Source organism: Melitaea cinxia, chromosome 12, assembly GCF_905220565.1.
Source record: "Melitaea cinxia chromosome 12, ilMelCinx1.1, whole genome shotgun sequence".
Lineage (NCBI taxonomy): Eukaryota > Metazoa > Arthropoda > Insecta > Lepidoptera > Nymphalidae > Melitaea > Melitaea cinxia.
Window position 1 is genome coordinate 8755849 of NC_059405.1, and position 22814 is coordinate 8778662.

Sequence of the window (22814 nt, forward strand, 5' to 3'; positions counted from 1 at the left end):
ATGCTGACGAAGCGGTCGTTGACTCAGTTTATAGCTGCTTTTCAGTCCGCACCTTTACAAATGTTACCAGCACACGACGTTAGATTTACATTTAAAAATTAAATATAGTCAAACATATGTTGCATTAACAAAGTATATGAAAATGGTATTAAATAAAAACCAGGATTAATAAATGAAGCATGTCGCCGAAGATACAAGTACATATTGTGGCGAGCCACGTGAGACACTATTACTAATGTACTATTACAATGCGTACATAACAACAACAGTATTAGAAAAGAAATATTGTTTTAATTTACTATTATATCGCATAGTCTTGAGACATGCGTCTAAATTATAATTAATTGATAGTATGATTGTTAAGAGTTGGTATGCTAACTAAATTAGCGATTTTTTGTTTTATTTTTATCACTTAATAGTTTAAATATGTTTTATTTCTTAGAGATAATTAAGTATTTTTAATGGCCGTCATTGTCATTAGTATTGATCGCGTTATTATGCAAGGAATTTTTATCAGTATGCGGATATTATAAGTGTATAAATTTATGGAGACGATTGTTTTTCTTTCAATGTTTTTCTTTTAATTGATTAGTAATATTAAAAAAGTGTAAAATTTTCTAAATACTATATAGTATCAAATCTATATATTATATAGTAAATTTCGATACATATGAAATTTCGAAGAAAAAGCATACATATTTAATTTTATGTTCTTACTAATCAACACAGTAAGTTAATTCCTTGAATTTTAGTAGTTTTATCACGAAGTAGAGTGAAATATCCTGGATGGACTTGTGGTGTCTTACAAAATTTTGTAATTATAAAATTTAAGAGAAAGTTATTATTATTTTAGTAAACTATTTATAAAACTTTAATATTATTGTTCACTAAGACTAATTAAAGTTGCATTTAATACTGTTGCACTTACATGTATCAAGTTTTGAACCAAGAAGTTCAAGGAAAATAAATTGCAAATCAGAAATAGTAGAGTTCCGCGGAAAATCATTAAAATATTTTAAAACTAAAGTGTCTCCATTTGATTTCATGAGCAATGTTGAAGATAAAAATGCCGTGGAAATTCTTGTGTTTATAATTTATATGTAATTGGAGCAAGCTAATAACCAAGCTAAATAACCAATGTCAACTTATCCGGCAAGTATTCAAATTGAACGCAGATTCCACATGTAATAACATGCAGCTGTGTAATAGATAACTTTTATTTATGCAAATACATATTATAATTTTATTACCATTAAATAGCGTACCATCCCGGCTTCGTACAGGGAGCAGGTATATAACGTCCTTAGCGAGAGCGATCTTCCCCAAAGCATCGAAACAAATATTAATCCATAATTCCATAGTACTTCTGTTTTTCCTTGCTCAAATTAAATCTAATCAGTGACGAAAACAAAATGTCATATAAGTATGAGTGACAGTTTTTCAATTAGCTTTTTGTTACTCTGAGTGTAATAATTTTGTCTTGAATATGTTTTCACAAATATAGTTAAAAGTAAGAGTTATATATTTGTTATTGTATAATTTCAGGTGATAATAACTGCGGCCTGTGAGTGTGCAGCTCCTGATAGCTTAAAGCTGGTGTGGTTATCCAACACGACGCTTACGTGTAATGATGGATCGCCTGCAGGGTGAGTTTCGTATTGTTTTTTTTTTATTAACTGTCTTGTAGTTTAGAAATCTTAACTGATTTCCATTAATTATTTTAAACAATAATTAAAGCTCGCTCTCAATCACGCTTCATGGAATAGTCGTGCGAAAAACAATCTTCGCTTTGGTTTCTCAAGGATAATAATAATAATAATAAGTTTAATTTCAGTAATACGAACTAATCTCCTATTTTATCATATTGGATTTCACGCTAGGATACTTTTAATGTTACATGCAATCAAAACCTTAAAAATAAAATTTCATGCTTGACAAGAAAACGTTTAAGATACATACATATATATTGCGGCCTAAAAATTATATCAAGAGTAAAAGAAAAATACATTTGATTATGTATTTATTTTTTTATTCTTTACCAATACCTACCTACCTGGCCCAAAACTTACCTATTGAGTTTAAAAATAAAGGTTAAAATAGTATTTATGCAAAAATAAGATGCACTTTGATCATATATATATATATGAAAGTGCATCTTATATATAAAATTATCATATATATCATCTTAAATATTAAAGCTGAGGTACAGATATCACTACAATAATATTTTTTATGTTTAACTTACTTAACCGTAAGCTTTAACTTACTTAACCAGTTCTCGAATCGCTTTCTTGTATGTAGCAAGTGTGATGTTCTTATGGAGTAGCGTAGTCCTCATGGACTAAAACTCCTTAAATAAAGAAAAAAACTTACTTGATTAAAATTACTTTAACATTCTAATAAATCCTCTATTTTTATTTTACCAGCAAGCTCAAAAGCAAAGTCATGAATTTTCGTATTTCATTTATCATTAGTTTTGTTATGAATGTGTTAATTTTCGTAATTTCAGGTACTATATACGACGAGGAACCAACAATCACCACTGGGTTGTGTACTTGGAAGGTGGCGGCTACTGTTGGGACACGGCTTCCTGTAGTGCGCGATGGAGACGGAGGCCAGGCCTCATGTCGTCCTCGCGATGGCCACGAACGCGACGAGCCCCAGCCTTGCTGTCTGCGGATCCACAAACAAATCCCCTCTGGCATGAATCTAATCATGTCTTGTTGCCCTACTGCTCGAGTGATATGTGGACAGGAACGCGTACGATCCGACGCTCCAACAACAGTTTCGCATTCGCGGGTAGACTTATCGTACGTTCCGTGCTTGATGAACTTCTGCAACTCGGATTCGCCGGGCGACTTTTACTCGTCGGTTCGAGCGCAGGTGGAACAGGGGTCATGTTTCATGCAGACAGTGCAAGGAGAAGTCTTCGATCTCATGGCATTCGTGTTGCAGCTATTGCAGATTCTGGTTGGTTTTTGGATCGACCACAGAAGACTCGACGTGCTTCTTCTGCCGATAAAATGGCACGGTTAGGACATTTATTGTGGTTGGGATCGCCACCGACATCATGTGTACGAGAATATCCCGAAAAGCCATGGTTGTGTTATTTTGGATATCGGTTATACCCACACATTCGAACGCCTCTTTTCGTCTTCCAATATCTATTTGATTCTGCACAACTTACTGCAGAGGGAGTAAGAGCTCCACGGACTAGAGCACAGTGGGATGCGGTTCATGATACCGGATCAGCAATACGAGCGAGTCTTAAAAACGTACGCTCAACATTTGCTCCCGCATGTATCGCTCACGGCGCACTCGCACGGCCGGAATGGTTGGCAATTAACGTGTCAGGCGTGTCATTGCCACGGGCCATCTCGTGTTGGGAGAGACGATTTAGTCGCAGTAATAGAAAAGAACGTGCACGATGTGCACCAAGAAGACTTGTGGAACGTTGCACTTGGCCCCAGTGCAATGGTTCATGTCCTCGGTTGCGTGATCCTCGGACTGGCGAGGAGGTGGCGCTGGCTGCGCTGTTACAGAGTTTCGGGCTCGACGTTCGCGGCGCAGCCGCTGCGATGGGTCTCGATGCCCGCGCCTTGTCCCGCATGAGTCGCGCAGAACTGTTGCCGTTGCTGGCTCCGCATACGTGATATAATATATGACTGTTACGTGCTAACTGCACGGCTAATCTACCTCGTTTTGTTGCAAGTACAATTATTATTATTAATATTACACTCTATTTATTGTAACGTATAATAAAATTAATATAAGTAAAAAATGAAGTACTATGTGTAATGTTTTATTTTAAAGAATTTTCACGCTGTGCGCTATTCTTAATAATTAAACACCATGTTGATTAAAAATATTTTAATGCAAAGCAATATTTTATTTGGTTTCGGCAAAATTAATAAAAATTTCAACTTCTTATCAAGTAACAATGGACTAGTTCACACTTAACATTATATAAATAAAGCATAAAATATCTCACTTCGGTTAGCCGGTGTCGACGTATAGATACTATACTATACCGGACGCAATTGATCAGTAACGGGAATCACTAAGTTAAATCAATTGGTTAAGTAGGTGTAGTCAATGAGGCGTTTTGATCTGTTTCGGTGGTACTTGGTGAGCGGTAGTCCAAGGGGACGCCGCCCGTAGGTTTTAACTGGTATGCGATACGATTTGTTTATAATTATCCCACCGTTTCGGAGACGTTTGCTGTTGTGTCATAATCGATTGGATCTTTCAACGCTTATAGCTATTGAAACGTCGATGACGTCGTTGGCAAGGTAAAAATCCGAAGAGACAATGTTGGCCCTTTGTCGCCAACGGCTAGTCAGTCGTGATGTCACGTTACGATTTACAGCATCAGCATTATCACGAAGAGAGCCTCGGAGTAAAACAATGTCTAATACTGAAGGCGTTGTTTGAGCCATCGCGGAAAAGAGCGGGGAGCGGGCAGATGGCTGAGGATAGCTGTCGATCATCCTGTCTAAGTACTGGAATAATTCTACAGGGCTGTTTGTGTTCGCCCATAAATGAGGTAGTATTGGCCACAACCATCGATTACCTGAAACAATAATATTTAAAATCGAATATTTAATCTGTTGTTTTGTATTTTTTAAATATGTATATCGTAATTATACGTTAATATAGATGATCTGTTTTATGAAAATAAGTATGCAACTATATATTTTGTGTGTTTTCAAGAAGCGAGATCCACTTCTTTTTGTTCATCAAATCATATAAAATCATAATTATTTTTTTAACTAAATTATCATCATCATATCATATGTTTCATATCATATCATATATATATATATATATATATATGATCATATGTTTTAAAATTGTATTCTTAATACAAGTTAAGTACGTATAAGTTTATTTATTTTCTAAGTCGATGTTTATCATACGTACTATTATATCAATCTTTGATTTAACAATTAATCCACATAAAAGTTCTTTAAATAAAGTATTAATTTGTGTTTAAAACGGATATATTTAGTACAAGGCTAAAATACACATAGACGATATTAGTTCGGCTAAAAGATCGTTAGAAACCAGACACACTGGTCAGACTGTACGAAACAGAGACCGCTGTGATTAAGAACTTGGAGATATCGTTTGTGACAGCAATATTCAACTACAATTAATTCAAAAGTTATTTCGAAAGTAAATGAAGGAAGGCAATAATAATGGAAAATAAGACCTTGTTTATTTATTTTTTGTTAGGTTTTGTAGCTTCGAATAGTATTTGCAAACCTTCTAAAAGCGTTAACACAGGTCTCTTTGGCTAGATTATAAAGTAAAATTAAGATAGTCGAGAGGTGTGATACGTTCTGGCTTGCTATGCTCAAATGTCATATTTTAAATTCATCACCTCGTAATTTTTTAGACTTGTACCAATTATCTGGTGATCAATGGTAAACGGACATTCGATGATAAAACTTGCATGTAACGTATGTATAATCATTTTGTTACATTAAATAGGTACTGATTTACTGAAGTTGTTTGCGTAATCAAAGTCATAAACATTACAACACACGCAAATAGTAATTGGTTGACACATATTACCCAGGGACTTTCTGTAGGTAGTCTTTGTTTAAGGCGAAATATTATAATTGCTTTCGTATTATTAGTTTTGTATAACAAAGAGTCTTTATGTCGGTGCTGTATGAAAAAATTTAACTACCACCAGCACGATCCTCTATTGTTGCCTTCGTTTATAATTTAGTCATAATAAGTAATTGAAAGAAATGTATCACATTATCGATTTGATGCTGAGACTTCATAGTTATTGTTTTATTATAACAGTGCAAATTTATATATATATATATATATATATATATATATATATATATATATATATATATATATATATATTTAGTTTTACAATCATTTAAATGGATAGATTGATAAAAATTACGGAGCCTTTTTTATTAAAGGACGAATTAAGTCAAGATTTCTTATCCTGTATTTAACTTTGTTATAATTACTTACCAGCCACTATATTGTTGTCGACGTAACTAAAAAGAAGTCTTCTATCAGCATCTACTAAGGTTTGTAGAGTTGGACCTCTTGTTCCGTGCGCAGTGGCAAATTGTGAAGCCGGGGCAATGTGGGGTCCTAGCTCACGTTGGACGAGTCTTAACAAGCCCATGTGAACTTCACGGATTGGCGCACCGTTCTGGTGGTAAAAACCCATTGGGAAGTGATGGGCATCTAGAAACACTACCTGTAAGAAATCAGAAGAAGGATAAAGCTAGCTCAAAATTGAATTTCGAAAGGTTTTTGATATATGTAGATTTGTGACAAATCTAAAGGTGGGATATAAGCTGGTGCATTGCGGTTTGCATGAATTTTAAACAAATTTTACCGCAGACCACGTGTTAAATTACTGCAATATAACGGTTTTTCGCTTTAAAGTATAAATCGTACCACAAATTGGTCGCATTGCAAAACGATACAACTCTTGCGGGTTTTGTTTAAAAATTTAACTTAAAACATGGATCAGTAAAGCGAGTTTACTTACTTTTGAGTAAGAATTAATACATTTTAATATTTTCTAACCTTTACTCGCATACAAACAACAACATACAACATATTAATATTTTCTAACCTTTTACTCGCAAATATTATAAGAACCATTGTATACCTTTGTGGTGCAAAAAGTGACGTAAGCATTAAAAAGTTATTTTATTCCGACAAATTTAATGATTTAATTTTTTTATTTTAGTATACCAAAAGTGTGTATAACAATTATTTTTGACTTGATTTACCTCTTTAGTACTGTCGAGGAAGGCTCTGATTTCTCTCAATAACGGCACGAGTGGTCGAACTCGGATCAAGTTATGGTTCAACCAATATCTAAAGAGGAAAATAGATAAATTAATAGTTTTCAATAGCATTATGACTAGGATTAAACGGAGCACTACGCCAGTGGCATGGATTTTCATTGTGTAAGAACGAAGTCATCAGTCAAGAATCATGAAAGGACCATGTATACAAGCTGTATAAACTTTAATTAATATTCAATGATTATTATAATTCAAAGAACATAATGTGAATGTCTATGTTGTAGATGTCCGAAATCAATCCGAATGAAATGTTAACATCGAAAATCTATAAACGTAAATACCCATTGAGAAGCTGTTCCCTCCCTCATCCCACTCGTACTTCGCTACATCTATGCACTGGCAGTTAAGAACAATACGTTTTTTTCATATTTTATCATCATAAAAATATGGTTTCCTATGACCATTTTTTATTGTGTATTGTGTTTTATGATTGTTATGGGGATCGTGAAGTGATTAATTATAAAATTTATATAAGTAAGTATGTAATCAATATTATTTTCCAACTGATGAGTACACTAAGCTGCATATTCTGTTTTGTATGATAATTAATATTGTAATCATTAAAATGAAATAAATTTTTCAGATTTGAGGCCCTCTCGTGACCATGGTTGCTGTAAAGTATCCGAAGCGTCGGGAATTTAAAAAACTTAATAAATCGCGATAAAATCCGAAAAAGTTGTTTCATTTTAAGGAGTGAAATTCGCGTAAACGTTGGAAAAAAATATGGTTATCATTTTTATAAGAGATTGATCTGCATAAAAGTTTTTTATCTATAGTAGTCAATGTAATATAATAATAAATAGTATATATAACATAAAAAGAAGTATTAGTCGAACCTTAAAAAGAAATTAGGCACTTAAAAGTTTTTGCTATCCAAAATTTAATAATTCTTAACCTAAAAACTCATCCTGAAGTTGATAACTAGTTTACTATATTTTTTGAGATTCGGTGTTCGTTATCAATGAAAGTTTTATTTGCATGTTTATTACGTTTTTGATTTTAGAATTACGATAAAAATGAAAATTAAAATAATAGATTTTAACATTTTTTTTATCTACTACTGCTATGGCGCTGAAACCCCAAAGTACGTATTGGCCTCCGAGACGGGAACTCTCCATCTTGCCCGGTCCTGAGCGGTCTCTTGCCAATTATATATTTTTTAATCAGTAAATGCTATTATTAGTAGAGCAGTTTCCGATTATATTTTCTCATTCATGACGTATCATTAAAAATACGCCAACTATGAAATATGAGATAACGTTATTGTATAATATAACACGCGTAAATATAATGAATTGACTACATCAACTTAGATTATTACAAAAGCTGAGAAATACATGCGGACACTCCTTATAATTCACGAAGTAATACTTTATTCATACTCCTCTATTGTACGAGTACTAGTAATATTGAACGGAAGGTATTTTTGTTCATTAATACAGTATACATAGGTATATACTACGTAATGTCGATATAAATCTTACTAACGTATCTAATTACTTTACATTGGCTAATCGAGTCAGCGAAGCATGAGCTGCTTCTAACGTAATGGTTTGCTTTAGAATATTATTAATCATCCTGCAAGTTTCACCTGAGTTAAGTTTTTATACCCTGTAAGGATAAATCTCAGCATATGCTGCAATAACTATTTCATTAAATTTCTTAGGTTGATTACTTTTATGTTAAATTACAAGTTGTTTTTTTTTTTGAAAATTTATGTTATTTACGGTGATCGTACGAGATAAGACATATTTCGAAAAAGGCTTTTAATTATAAATAGAAACAATATCCAACAAATCATAACTATCAGTAAAATAATTATGAATAGTAAAGACAATTGTTACAAAGAAAATAAATACCTGTCTTCTTCTCGTGGATAGAAGTCGTAATAGGCGATCCTAAAGTCGAAATATCTGATGCCATGGACCAGTTGGGCCCAGATGGACCTGTCCTGGCAAAGAACGAAACTGTCTCTGGAAAGGGTACTGATTTCCGTGTCGAAACGCCACGCGCCGGCGTTGTGTGCACCGGGAATTGCCAAGTCGCCGATACGAAGTTTGTTGATTCTTTCACTGTTGATTAATTTTATTTCACACTTAAATATTTTAAGAAAATCTGCCTCAAACAAATGTAGATATTATTATGTTTGATGCAAGTGGATCATTTAATTTTAAACGTTGTTTAACTTAGTAGAAGCAAATATATATGCCTGAATTTAAATATGTTAAGAGACATGAATAAGAACTTGTTTGATGAAAATGCACAATTTTAGAGATAGTAAAATTGGATAAATTAACCCTATTTTAAATACAACAACAAAGTTAAAGAATAGATGACATTTTTATGTGAATACACAAGAACAATCTTAGTCGGAAACTTAAAACATAGTTATAATATCGTTGTGCTCAGTGAAAATTTTCGAAGTCTTGCGATATTCTATCTATATCAGAATATATGTAATATAAAAATGGTTAAAAAAAATCTTAAAATACGAATGGGTGTATACAATAAAAATACACATATAAAAGAGTTTTACGAATATGTATTTCTAATAAGTTATATAACATTGTCTACACACGCATCAAGACATAGGTACTGTTTTTTATTTACGAGGACAAAAAACATCACTTATACTTAGTCATCAATGTCATCGGTTGACTTGTTACTTCCTGTATATCATATGCTAACTGTGAAATGCAGAACAGTTGTTACGTTATTGTTGCGTATGTATGTGTTAAATATTATTGACATTATTATGAATTATTATATATTTTTATTGATACTAGTAGTTCGAGAAAAAGATTAATTTTAATCAAATATTCAACACTAAACATATAGCGGTCACTTGAGACCATGGCAGTTGGTCTGAATTAATGTTTAGTATTATATAGAATCTAGATTATCTTCATAATTTGATTCATTAATCCGAGGGTCGACCCATACTCTAGAGGCTGCGTCCCAAGGTACTGACTGAAACAATTACCGAAACTCTGCTGTGTTTCTTTCTGAGGACGATTTTGCTTCAGGTATTAGTATGAAGTTAAAATAAAGTAGGTTTGATAATAAATAATTGTGTTTGCTCGCAAACGAAAAAAAAACCGACTTTAATTACATCGACGAGTAATATAACGTAGATCGACGAAAAAATAGTCAAGTTACTGCGCGTTATCAAAGATTACTCAAAAAGTAGTTATCAGATCTCAATAAAATTTATTTGTGACTACATGACAAACATCAGCTTTCGATTAAATTAAAAATTATTAAAATCGGTACACCCAGTAAAAAGTTATTGCGGATTTTCAAGAAGTTCCCTCGATTTCTCTGGGATCCCATCATCAGATCCTAGTTTCCTTATCATGGCACTAAACTTGGGATATCTCCTTTCCAATAAAAAAAGAATTATCAAAATCGGTACATCCAGTAGAAAGTTATGCAGTATAATACAACGTAGGTCGACGAAAAAAGCGTCAAGTAAAAACGCATTATTAGATATAGCTCGAGTAGTAAGTAGTTGTTAGATCTCAAATAAAATTAAATAGGACCAATTGACACACACCACCTTTCGATTAAAAGAAAATTTGTCGAAATCGCTCCACCCAGTCAAAAGTTCTGATGTAACATACATAAAAAAAAATACAGTTGAATTGAGAACCTCCTCCTTTTTTGGAAGTCGGTTAAAAATATATGATTCCAATTTACATGGTTCATACTAAATGCGACGAATCAATAAAATACAATACAGATCACAACTACAGAGTCTCCTAAAGCGTTAGAGAGCTCTGTAGTTACTCTGCAATAAGGGTTTGGATATTAGATTCCAACCTCTATCCAAATGGTTTGCGGGAAGTATTTTTTCATGTTTTAATTTTCATGAATTATTTTTCCTACTGTTATCAAATTTGGACTATTTTAAGACAAGAAATATTATCATGAGGTTTGTAGATGGGGAATTCTATAGAAAGTATTGGATTTATTTGCAATCATTCTCTTCGTATGACTACAATCGTTCGAAGCAATGAACCTTATTAGGAAATACGTAGGCAGGAAGGCAACGAGACACTTGATACAGTGATTTCGTTATTAAAGAATCAATTTTACGTATCTTTGTCTTGACCATTAAAGAAAAGTCTTAGTCATCTTTCTTTTTAACTGCTAAATAAAATAATGGCTGTCGACTACGTAAGGTTTTTATTGTTCTATATAAGATAATGATAAAGGAGAAACTGTTTGTGATTTGACTCTGAAATTTACACTAATTTTTCTTTCTGTTCTCATAAACAAAATGTTTTAACAACTACTTACATACTTCTACAATACTTTTCAGAATAAGTCTAAATTACGTCTTTAGTAAAATAATAAAAAAACCGACTTTAATTACATCGACAAGTAATACAACGTAAGTAGACGAACAAAATTAACTAATGCACTAGTCATCCCTACGATTTTCGAGAGATCCCATCATCAGATCCTAGTTTCCTTATCGTACCATACCTGGGAGATCTCCCCTTCCAACAAAAAAATAATTATCAAAATTGATTCATAAACGACGACGTTATCCCCAAACATACATAAAAAATATATTTACGGTCGAATTGACTAACCTCCTCCTTTTTTGAAGTCAGTTAAAAAGATATAAAGTGTATAAATTGACCGGCAAACACATATACCACCAAAATTGTTACTTTTAATATATCAACGAAATTAGTACGAGTATAAAAATAATTGATTTCATGTAAGGTATTTACTATATCTTAAATATACGTATCGCTTCTTTGCCTAATGTTGCCTGGAAGAAATCGCTTTTTAGCGATAAGGCCGCCCTTTGTACCTTATTAATGTATTGTTAAAATTTTTCTTCTTTGCTATGTATTTTTTTTGGTGAACAATAAAGTGTAGTATTATTATTATTATACGTATTTGAGCAGGTCGTGTTGTTTATAAATACTTTTTATTGTTCTACAAAATCCGAAAACGTAAAACCGATTGAACTACATGTTAAAATATCGTAATCAACCAATTACAACAGTGAATTGAATTTCGAGAACATATTATATTTGCACATCCACATTGCAGCAGGCTTACATAAGTAACTATGAGTTAAATGTGATTTAGTTCAGCTCTGTATATATAAGTTTTGACGGCTATTATATCCAAAATGTCCTATTTTATCATTAAATACCGATTTAAATTGCAATCACATCTTATCACGGAGACTTATTACTTATCGAAATAAAGAAAAGTAATTTTGTAACGATTGCAATCATGACTCACTTAATGCAATTTTATTTTACAATAACAATTTAATATTTATTGTACATATAAAAAGAAGTTTACAATTTAAAAGACAACATAAATACAACATATTCTATAAGAAAAGTACAACAGGCGGTCTTATCGCTAAACAGCGATCTCTTCTTCAGACAACCAGCTCTTCGAGACAACATTTTATCAGTTATATTTTTTAGCTATTTTAAAAAACAAGAGTTATTTGGTTTAATTGTGAAATAAATAGAGTAAGATATATGTGTAGGATATTAGAAATTAAACAAAAAAGTGCGTGCGTACAAAGTACACATGTCAGAAGTGAAACTTCTTTGGCAAACTAATTTTTAAGCCTCGTTTATATTTATACAAATCTAAAGCTTTAGATTTCCGTTCCTGCGCCTTTTAGTTTGCAATGTAATACTATCGATATTAATGTAACAACCTTTGTAGTTTCTATAGTACACGCTAGGTGGCTCTGTTGTTCGACAAAAACGTTGCAAATCTTCGTGACGCTAATATTATTATTATTGCGTTTCATCCGTAAAAATTTTACCCTCATGCGCCTAAAGAAGGTTCAAAACAAAAATGTCGCCCTTAGATTTGGAGCAGAAAGCACAAAAGAGTATGCTGTACATATATATTACTCACGCGTTATCTTCCATCCAAGTGGGTTGTATTTTCAGGCAGTTGTGTGCTCTTATATGACTGTCGCCCGCTCCGACCCATGGCCAAAGACAGTGAGGTCCTTTGAGACCGGTTCCGATATCCCAACCAGCTGGCAATTTACTGTCGCCCAGCGAAATATTAGTTATAACGAAACCTTCCGCAGATTCAACCGCAAAAACTGCCAACGCTTGATTCCATGACAACGGCCAGTTGTTAAAAAGACCTATCTGAAACATATATTTGATATTTTGCAATATATTTTTTGGTATCTTGTTGTTTCGAGAATTGGGTATTTTATTTGTTAATTATTGTGATTGTTATCACATACACGTAATCTTAATATTTTCTATACCTGTATATATCACTTCAAAGCCTCAATTCAACCTAATACAGTCCACTGCTGGATATAGGCCTCCACAAGTTTGCGCCAAAAATGGCGTAAACTCATGTGTTTTGCCCATAGTCACCACGCTGGGCAGGGAAGTTGGTGACCACAGGGCTGGCTTTGTCGCACCGAAGACGCTGCTGCCCGTCTTCGGCCTGAGTATTTCAAAGCCAGCAGTTGGATGGTTATTCCGCAATCGGTCGGTTTTTTAAGTTCCAAGGTGGTAGTGGAACTGTGTCATCCCTTAGTCGCCTCTTACAACACCCACGGGAAAAGAGGGGCTGGCTATATTTGAACTACCATAACCACATAGCAATATATATATATATATATATATATATATATATATATATATAATGCACTTTATATTATATACCTATAAAAATACGAAAACCCATTCGTAAATCCGTTATCGAACCGTCAATCGAAAACGATTTGTTAGTATTTAAGTCAAGATTAAGGAGATAAGTATCTATTTAATCTTAATTAGACAATGTGCATTAAAATAAAGAAAGACAATATGTTAATAGCGCTTTCATAAAGCCTACCTTTAAAGAAACACTACTTTCTATCTTAACTTACAAATGTCGCAAGGAAATAAATAAATCAAAGTTCGGATACGTTAAGTGCTTGATGTGATTCGCTGAATTGCTTCATAAAGCGCATAGTTACGTATAATATGCGTGTGTTTCCGTTTCGTGTAATAATTTTACACACAACAGCTGTAATTAGGGTTACCAACTGTTCTATAATACTAATATTTTACGTCTGATATTATTCGTGTCATATTTTGATATACATTGAAGAAATGTAGATAATACTAATACCATGAATTGAGTTATATTTCGTCCGATGAATAAAAATATGACTTTATTTTTTGATAATAACGTCGAAATTTTGATATTTGTTGCTACCAAAGTTATATTATGTTAACATTGGAAGATGATAATGATGTTGTTATCGGCTCCCTTCGATTACAGAGACCAGTAATACTACGTAGGTTGGCGAAATAATAGTAAATACATATCATCAAAGATTTCTCAAAAAATAGTAATCAGGTTGCGATCTTTTAGCTTTTGATTTAAACAGGAATCATCGAAATCGGTTCACCCATTGAAAAGTTATGCGGTATAATAAAACGTAGGTCGACGAAAAAATAGTCAATGAATACGTATAAATAGATATAACTCGGAAAGTACTCGTTAGATCGCAATTGAATTTAAATTGAACTAAATAAAACGTGGGGTACGTATCATGTCTTTCGATTAAAACAAAAATCATCGAAATCGGTTCACCCAGTCAAAAGTTTTGAGTTTTAACATACATAAAAAAAAATACAATCGAATTGAGAACGTTCTCCTTTTTTGTAAGTCGGTTAATAAAGTAAGGTAGACTGCTAGATTGCATCTGGAGCATTACATAACATAAAGGATAACTTCCTGCTATTATTAAAATTTAAAATTACTTTTCCGCACACATACATGTACATAATATTAATATTTAAAGCTACAACTGTTCCAAAGTAGAATAATAATTATAGTTAAAAGGGAATACGAAGCGGCAGATGACATGCCGGTATGCTTTGATGTGTGAGAGCGTGTAAGAGCGTCCCAGCTGACTTAAGGACGTCGAGGCATGCCTAAGGTTGTCACAGCAATCCCTTGCTGTGACATCTTACCTATGCATCCAGGTCATATCAAATAAACCACATAATTTATTTGTATCCGCGTCTATTCGAGCGTATCTGTGGCATTACGAACTTATGTCAACGTTGGCTGTTTGTCGCGGTGACGAAATTTGAGAAAAAAGTAATCGTAGTATCTAACTTTTTATATAAGAGTTATAGTTTAATTAATTTAGTAAGTTATAGTTTAATTGAATTGAAAACGCCCAAATATTTTTGTTGTTTACTACGCTTTTATTTCTAATTTTGACAGTTGTATGAAATACATTTTCTCCACATTTATCTAATCCCGTTATTTCAGTTTTCCCATGTATGTTTTAAGTTGTGGATTTGTTTTAATAAAAAATTAACAAAAATTATAAATTAATTGTAATGTAGGCATACAAAATAGCAAATCATTTTAATCAAAACCATTTTATTCCAAAAAAAAAAAAAAAAAAAAAAAAAAAACGCAAATAAGAAATAGTAATATTAAATTTGCCTTTGAATAAAATATTCGTATTCTAAATTTTAAAATTAATTTTAACATCCAGGTTTTTTTCACAAAAAAATTTTACCCTTAAGAAGATAATGACAGCCCTAGCTGTAATGACGATTGTCAGGCGACGGGACGTATGAATAAAAGAGTTGGTCTATCGGTTTCGCAACGTATCGTACGACTACAATGACCGATGACGTGTATACAAAAACTCGGCTTTCAATATCACAGCGTCAACTTGATATCGATACAGGGAAACGAAACCGATTATCTGGATTTTTGTTTTGTTTTTGTTCTTTCGTGATTTATACCAATGTTACATACATCTTAGTTAATTTATTTATAAGCAATACGAGGGCAAAATATGGATTATCTAGTAATTTAACGTCTATTTATATAGATGCAACGTCACACGCTCTCTAGGTGTGTCATGTCATGGCCCTCAATAGTATTTAGAGTTTTTATTTTAATAAAAATATTTGTGATCCTGTACTTTTGTAAAGAAACGAACACATTTTTAGAATATTTTGCCTATACTTCGTTAATAAATCATATTAATTTAGTGATTTTTTTTATTATTATCATCAATCTGATTGTCTTTATGACGATGCCTTGATGAAATAGTATAACGTGTTTGAAGAATACAATATAATTACCTGCTTAGGTACATTGGAACAGGTGCTGAAATCCCAGTTAAGTTCGATAGCGTCCAGTAGGTTTCCACCCCCTGGTAGACGAATGTTTGGGGAATGTACCGTGACCCACACTTTGCCACATGCCGACTTTTCAAAGACTTGCTGGTTTGCTGGAAGTTATAACGATTCTGTTTAGATTTAGAATGTCAACTTATACATGCATTTGTATTAGTATAGTGCACCCTAATAAATTAATATTATGTAAAAAAAAAAAAAACGAGTGTGCTTTAGACCACATGACTGAAGTAAAAATTCTTTAGCTCCTACAGTAATATATGAAACGTAACTCTTTCTCTTTCTATCTTCACTAACTTATATCTTCCTCTCAACTTCGGTTCGCCTCGCCCGTAACGCTCTCATCACGCATCCACCAGCTTACTCCCCAAGTCAAACGAGAGTAAAGAAGTTTTACTTCAAAAATATTTCTACCTTATAGTGGTCTGATACTACAATTTCATTTTTGTTTAAGTAAAAAAGTGCATTCTTGTCTCGGATTTACTTTTTAACCACCACCGGATAACCACTTTGGATGACCCACTTTAAAGAAACAAACAATAGAAAAAAGTTTTCCTAATATATGTACAGTCAACATGAAAAACACAACCATTTTTCAAGCAATAAGTTATTGACATATTAAGATATTTAAATTTAAGGTGATTGATATTAAAGTGAATATTAACAGTGATTATTAAAAAACTATTAATTATGACTGTACTTGCGAGCCCCAGCTACGTACATACACGTATTAAATGTCGCATGATTCGGCTTATTTTTATATTGGTGTCCGTTGAAGGGGTCCGTAACGGGTACGGGATGTATGATACTGAAAATGACAAGCAACAAAATATAATGTTGGGTACACACAACACAACGACGAATATAATCAAATGATAATTATACTTAACGTAATATGTTATGGAAACTATTTACTATATTGTACACACTTTAGTATATAGTAAAATATAATATAGTTAATAATAAACTATGACTTGACCTTTGACCTTTATGAATTTGATATTCTAACTTCTCGACTAGAAAAAAGGTCAGGCTCAACCAGATCATGTATCTGGACCGGATCAGGCTATCCTGATCCGGTCCAGATGACCGGATGAGGCATGCCAGATCCAGCAAGCTCTATCAGGACCAGGTCTGGTCCAGACAAGGATAGCCTGATGTAAAATATAATCAAGTATGGTAAGGCATACTGGATCAGGATCCGGTTCGGTCCAGATCAGGATAGCCTAAAAGAAATTACGTGAACTGAGCCTGAATCGCGCTATTAATGTTTTTAAGCGAACTTAGTATATATACAATTATCATGACAGTCTAGCAGGGAGTCCATTTTTACACAGTAGAGCAGTCGTAAGTAATAAGAAATGGTTAATTAGTAGTTAATTATTAGAAGTTAATAAATAAAATTTAATTAGTAAAAATAATTACCTAATTAATAACATAAAAATAAATAAAAATAATTAATATTTAAAGTAGAAACATAAATAAATAATACATTGGAAAAAATAAACGGAAATAAATATCATAATAATTATGTTAAGTAACATATTTATAATATCAATTCGCTTTTTTTTTAAACAATTTTTTCAAGAATATACATTCGTGTTTTTTAAAAGGACCGGACCGATCCGGCTGATCAGGATGAGATGAGATTTCCTGATCTGGAAAATCCGATCAGGAAACCTCATCTCATCCTGATCAGGTCCAGACCAATCATCTGCGTTACATGCCTTATCTAGTCCTGATCAAGCATGCCTGGTCCGGTCCTTCTAAGGAAGACGAAAAAATTTCTACTCGGGTTAATAGTAGCTCATTGAGTTTTTTAAAGCACTTATCACTTTTAAAACTCCATGTGTTTCGGTAACTTTAAGAAGTAGTTTATGTATATCAAGCTTTAGTATTTTTTTATGTAATGATTGCAGTTAAATCGCCGATTAAAGTCACGTTTTAATTTCTACAGTTCTTTAAAATATAAGAGTACTTCACGCGCTTAAACATTATCTTTGTTTTGATGATAAGAAAATAAATACTTAATTTTTTTATTATCATTCTTAAATCTTATACAATACAATGTGGTTGAGTCTTCTCAGTGAGTAAATGTTCTCGTATGGGAAAAGAAATATGTCTAATATGAAGCTAAGTACGGAAAATGTTTTCATACTTTTCCTTATTAGAATGTTACATGTTTCATTTTAGAATAATTTACAGAACAATTTCATTAACTACATTATAAAATGTTGTATTGTATGAGTTATCGTTATTTGAGTCATAAAGATGTCGTAAAATTAGATGAAATAGACCGATAAATATAAAACTTGACAATCCGCGCGGCTTGGATCGCATTGACGTTTTAATTTATTATATCGTTTTATATAATAAACATTCTGAAAAATGCTAAAAACAATTCAAAGTGGTCTTGTATATTAGGGCTAAGTATATTAAGACAAAAAATATCTAACGCTTAATATTTTTTATAGATGTAAAAAAGTAATTTATAATTATATATAAAAACATATAAAAGTTAACAATCGTAACTAATTCCAAATACCATTCATGTTATTTTAATATGACGTCAGTAGAATCGCGACAATTTCATTAAAAACTGTTGGAAATGTCGAAAAGGTTAAAATTAAATTAATTCATGTGCATCATAAGTAGTTTGCCTTTTTGTTTAAATCGTCTGTATTTATGTATTATATCTTTTGTAATTTTACTTATAACATATTATATTGTTTGGTCAATATCACGTAGCAGAAAAAACGAGGCTCGGAGATTGATCTGATCGCTACCGTTTATATACAGCTCTTTTTTGCTGAAACTATTCGGTGTTGTCAAAAATACAAGTCACTGCAAAGCTATAAGTTGGATCGGAAGATCTCAAATAAGTATTCTCTAAAATGTTTAGGTACAAATACATTTATATCAGTTTTTTCAAGAAAAGAAGAAAATGTGGAATTCAATTTAAAATTTCAATGTTACATTGTTTGTGCAACCACATAGACTAAATGAATTCTCTAAAAATAATACTGTGGTTTTTGCACATGAGATACTTGGGTCGAATATTGTTTTAACACTTTTTCAATTCATGCTTCACGTTCTTCCTATATATGTTTAGTTATATATCTTGTTCAAATGTAAAATCATTATCAAAATACTTTTTATTAATTTATTCAAATTTATCATTAAAAGTAACAAGTGAGTGGCTCAACAATATTTACATTTATTTAGGTCGAATAGTTAGCATCATTATCGTGAAGAGTTCCTATAACTTGCGCAACGCACTCAGTTCGCAAAAGGAGTCGCACGCGCTTAGACTACCGTTACTATGTTATGTCATTAAAATTATGTAATTATGACCACAATGACAGTAGAACTAGGACAAACCACTTTAAATATTTTCTGCGTAAAAACTTTAAAAGTCAGAGAAAGCCTAGTAAAATCTTGATGACGTTTTTTGTTAATTTTAGATCTTAATACTCGTAGTCACACAATTAATACATCCGTTGCTCACTGTAACGAACTGATTGACTAATAAAATAAAAACAAAAACAACTTCATACATATTTCTGAAGTGAAGTGGATTTCATTGCTGACTTGACTGAGAAAAATACAACTGATACTATACTATACTACCTATGTGATAACTAGCTACAGATATGTATTAAGTACTGTTGGAATGGTGTGTCGAGTAATCTGTCTAATAATATTACGAGTAAATATGTTATAACAGTAGACAGACATTAGAAGACAGGAAGAATAACAAGCAAGTTCACGGCGGTTCAAATTAGGAATAAATAGGTCATTTTAATTGTCATTATTTTTTATTTCAATATTTTTGGTGTCACTTAGACCGATGTAACTAAGTTTCTTGTATTTTTATTAGGAGTGGAATGATAACAAAATAGTAGTCGAGTAAAAAAAATGGAGATATATTAGTATTGAGTTTATCTCTAGCGAGCTCACTCGTATATCACGTTGATTCTTAAATATTTGAAAGGTTGTATGACCAGACTTTTTTACTTGTTTCTATTTAATTGAATTCATTTGGGATAATTTATGCATTTTTTGAGCGAAGTTTCCTAATATTTTCCTAATGTTTTTCAAATATTTATTTGAAAATAAGACAATATTGTTATTAGTACGAGTTTACATCAACATTATATTAACATTGATGTATGAGTAACATTGTTATTCCAAGATCAATATGTTTCTTAATCTTGAAAAATTGATTATGTATACCTTTTTATCACATCTTTTATTATAGATAAAGTAAATAGGTATGACGTTAAAAATATTATTAAACGGGTGTTGAAAGAAGTTACGAGTACCTATATTATAAAACATTACGTATTGATAAAATACTCCCTTTAACTTCTATAGAATTGAATGTATTGAAAAAATATAAAGTTACATATATAGTAAGATCGGAACTTCATTTATTATCCTTTATTTTATATTATATTTGTTTTCCTTTATTTTATAGCTTAGTTTTACCTCTGCTCCGGTTGTTTTTATACTTATAATAATTTTCTTTTGTTATCATTGTTGTTAAAACAGATCACAATATGTACTTTTGGATGATATATATCTTATTTGTTCCAATAGAAGTTGTTGGTTAACAAGGAAAACTCGTTAATATATATTTTTATTTATAAAATACTACTAATACTAGTACTAATACGACGTAGGTACTATCTATAGATAAATTTGTTCTTGAAGTATTATTTTACACATTATGTCAATTATGTTTAATTACTTTACAAATATTAGTGTTCATTAATAAACCTTGCAATCATTGTAGACTTTTTAATGTAATGTAATATAAATATTATTGTTCGTCACAAACTTCTGTGTCACATTTATGTAACGAATTTATCTTAATGTTCTAATAACAAACATGAAATTAGAACTGCGTGTGTGTGAAATTTGATATACATATATTCTTTTAGACAATATGCATATTTATAAGAAATTCAAGATGAGTTATTATTATTTCCAATCTCCGTGATTTTTCAATTAAATATCATATCGAAAGAAATAAGACTGAAAAGATTTGTATTAAAATTAATCTTATATACTATTTATTTATATTATTATTATTATATTAGTAGATTGTAGGATTCGCTTTGGTTTTAATTTTTATTTTGCGTTTTTGATGACCCTACTCTGTTTTCTTTTAAAATCTCCTTTACCCCAAGGTTGTCTGGAAGAAATCGCTTGCCTAGCGATAAGACCGCCTTACTGCATAATATTATTTTGTAAGTTTTATTTTTATGATACCTATGTATGTTAACTTGTATGTACAATAAAGTATTTTTATTCTTCTTTTTCTTCTTCTTTATTAGTTATCTACTTCGTGAGCCTACTCCTACCGACAGTCAATCGATTCAGGCATGTTCGTAAATTAAAGGTGTGGATCAATAACAGGATCTTTTGCTCCAATGTGACATTACCCTAACAATCTTTGCTTACTTTAAAAATATTAGCCTATTTGTAAGCGTATTCATTTTGTTTGATTTGAAGAACTGGAAAATTGATGAATAACTGTCAGGGTGATTAAAAAAAGGGATATTGAATTAAGATAATTTAAAAAATTTCAATTTCAACTTCAATAAATAATTTATAACGTAATTATCAAAAGTTACTGCAATTAATAATAATTTTTGTTCTTAATTAAAATGTATAATAATGAGTTAATATAATATGGTAAATGTATTCGTACTTTATTTTGTAATTATTAATGTAAACAAAAGATACCAATAATGATAAAAGAAATAATTGACAGTTTTATTACGTCCAGCAAATTTATTAAAATAGCAGTTATTATTTGCAATGCAGTGGTTTTATTTATTTTTTGACAGGATTAAAAAAAAGATTAAAATGTAATTTTGAGTAATATCAAGAAGATGAAGAGATTCGGGTCCAATCTAAGTCCCTTTTACCAACAATGGATGAATATACCTATTGAAATGAAATAAAAAAAATGTATTAATACTTTTTCGATGCTAGTTCGATATATTTTATAGGTATAACAATTATTTTTAATAAAAACAGGATCGCGTCCATTTTTAGAGATCATAAGGCTAGTTCTTAAGTTTTCTAAAGTTGCAGTGAAGTACGGATGCATGTTAAAAAAAAAAAATTAAAAAATATGGAATAATAAAGGCACGGGCATTATAAGCATGTGGATATATCACTTACATTAAAAAAAAAGGAAATTAGTTCTATATATTATTATAACAAATATAATTATTTTTTGTTTTTGAAATGATAAGCACTTCTTTTGATGTATGAAATATTGCAATTTTAGGCAGGTTCAATACAATATTGTAACATGGACCCGAGATAAAACTTAATTATTATTATAAAAAATTAATTATCATTTGTAAATAGGCAACTTATTATAATTTACTTGCTGTTACATAAGTTCTTGTTGATAATACTATCGTAAATTTACTTATAAATGGAGAAAAAAATATGTAAATTATTTTTTTTTTAATTTAATTTCATAAATACAATAAGTAGTTGAATATAAGAAGAAAACTTACGTGCGATTGAAGCACCTAAAGCTGAAGCGGCTAGGAAAGCCACAACGTACCACGAGACGGCCATCACTAAAGGTGGCTCCCGCGCCACTGAGTTGTTTCGGCATTCCTTCGTCACAATTGACTGCTGCGCAGGATACTGAGTAATGATCGAGCGATAGAATACCCTCTCACACTATTCATTACGTGCTATCTATCTAATTCAAAAAATTGACCAGAAC

The 22814-nt window shown here is 31.5% G+C and overlaps 2 protein-coding genes across 2 annotated transcripts; one reads left to right on the top strand and one right to left on the bottom strand.

Moving 5' to 3' along the window:
• LOC123658716 (palmitoleoyl-protein carboxylesterase NOTUM) lies at positions 1-3880 on the top strand. The gene is made up of 3 exons (XM_045594063.1): positions 1-78; positions 1546-1646; positions 2510-3880. Exons 1-3 carry the CDS (start codon positions 1-3, stop codon positions 3651-3653), a joined length of 1323 nt encoding a protein of 440 aa, XP_045450019.1. The 3' UTR covers positions 3654-3880.
• Positions 3856-22660, bottom strand: LOC123658391 (PI-PLC X domain-containing protein 1). Its single transcript, XM_045593821.1, has 8 exons — positions 22597-22660; positions 16773-16859; positions 15998-16146; positions 12777-13021; positions 8723-8935; positions 6786-6873; positions 6007-6241; positions 3856-4573 (listed from the first exon to the last, which is right to left on the bottom strand). The coding sequence occupies exons 1-8, from the start codon at positions 22658-22660 to the stop codon at positions 4230-4232; spliced, it is 1425 nt and encodes a 474-aa protein (XP_045449777.1). The 3' UTR covers positions 3856-4229.
• Positions 22661-22814: the final 154 nt, after the last annotated feature.

Excerpts from the sequence above, each read along its gene's own strand:
- LOC123658716 (XM_045594063.1), top strand. The coding sequence starts at position 1 with ATGCTGACGAAGCGGTCGTTGACTCAGTTTATAGCTGCTTTTCAGTCC. Across the intron at positions 79-1,545 it reads AAATGTTACCAGCACACGAC|GTGATAATAACTGCGGCCTG; the intron begins GTTAGATTTACA and ends GTATAATTTCAG. Across the intron at positions 1,647-2,509 it reads AATGATGGATCGCCTGCAGG|GTACTATATACGACGAGGAA; the intron begins GTGAGTTTCGTA and ends TCGTAATTTCAG.
- LOC123658391 (XM_045593821.1), bottom strand. The coding sequence starts at position 22,660 with ATGGCCGTCTCGTGGTACGTTGTGGCTTTCCTAGCCGCTTCAGCTTTA. Across the intron at positions 16,147-16,772 it reads GCGACATTTAATACGTGTAT|CAAACCAGCAAGTCTTTGAA; the intron begins GTACGTAGCTGG and ends TATAACTTCCAG. Across the intron at positions 4,574-6,006 it reads CGACAACAATATAGTGGCTG|GTAATCGATGGTTGTGGCCA; the intron begins GTAAGTAATTAT and ends TTATTGTTTCAG.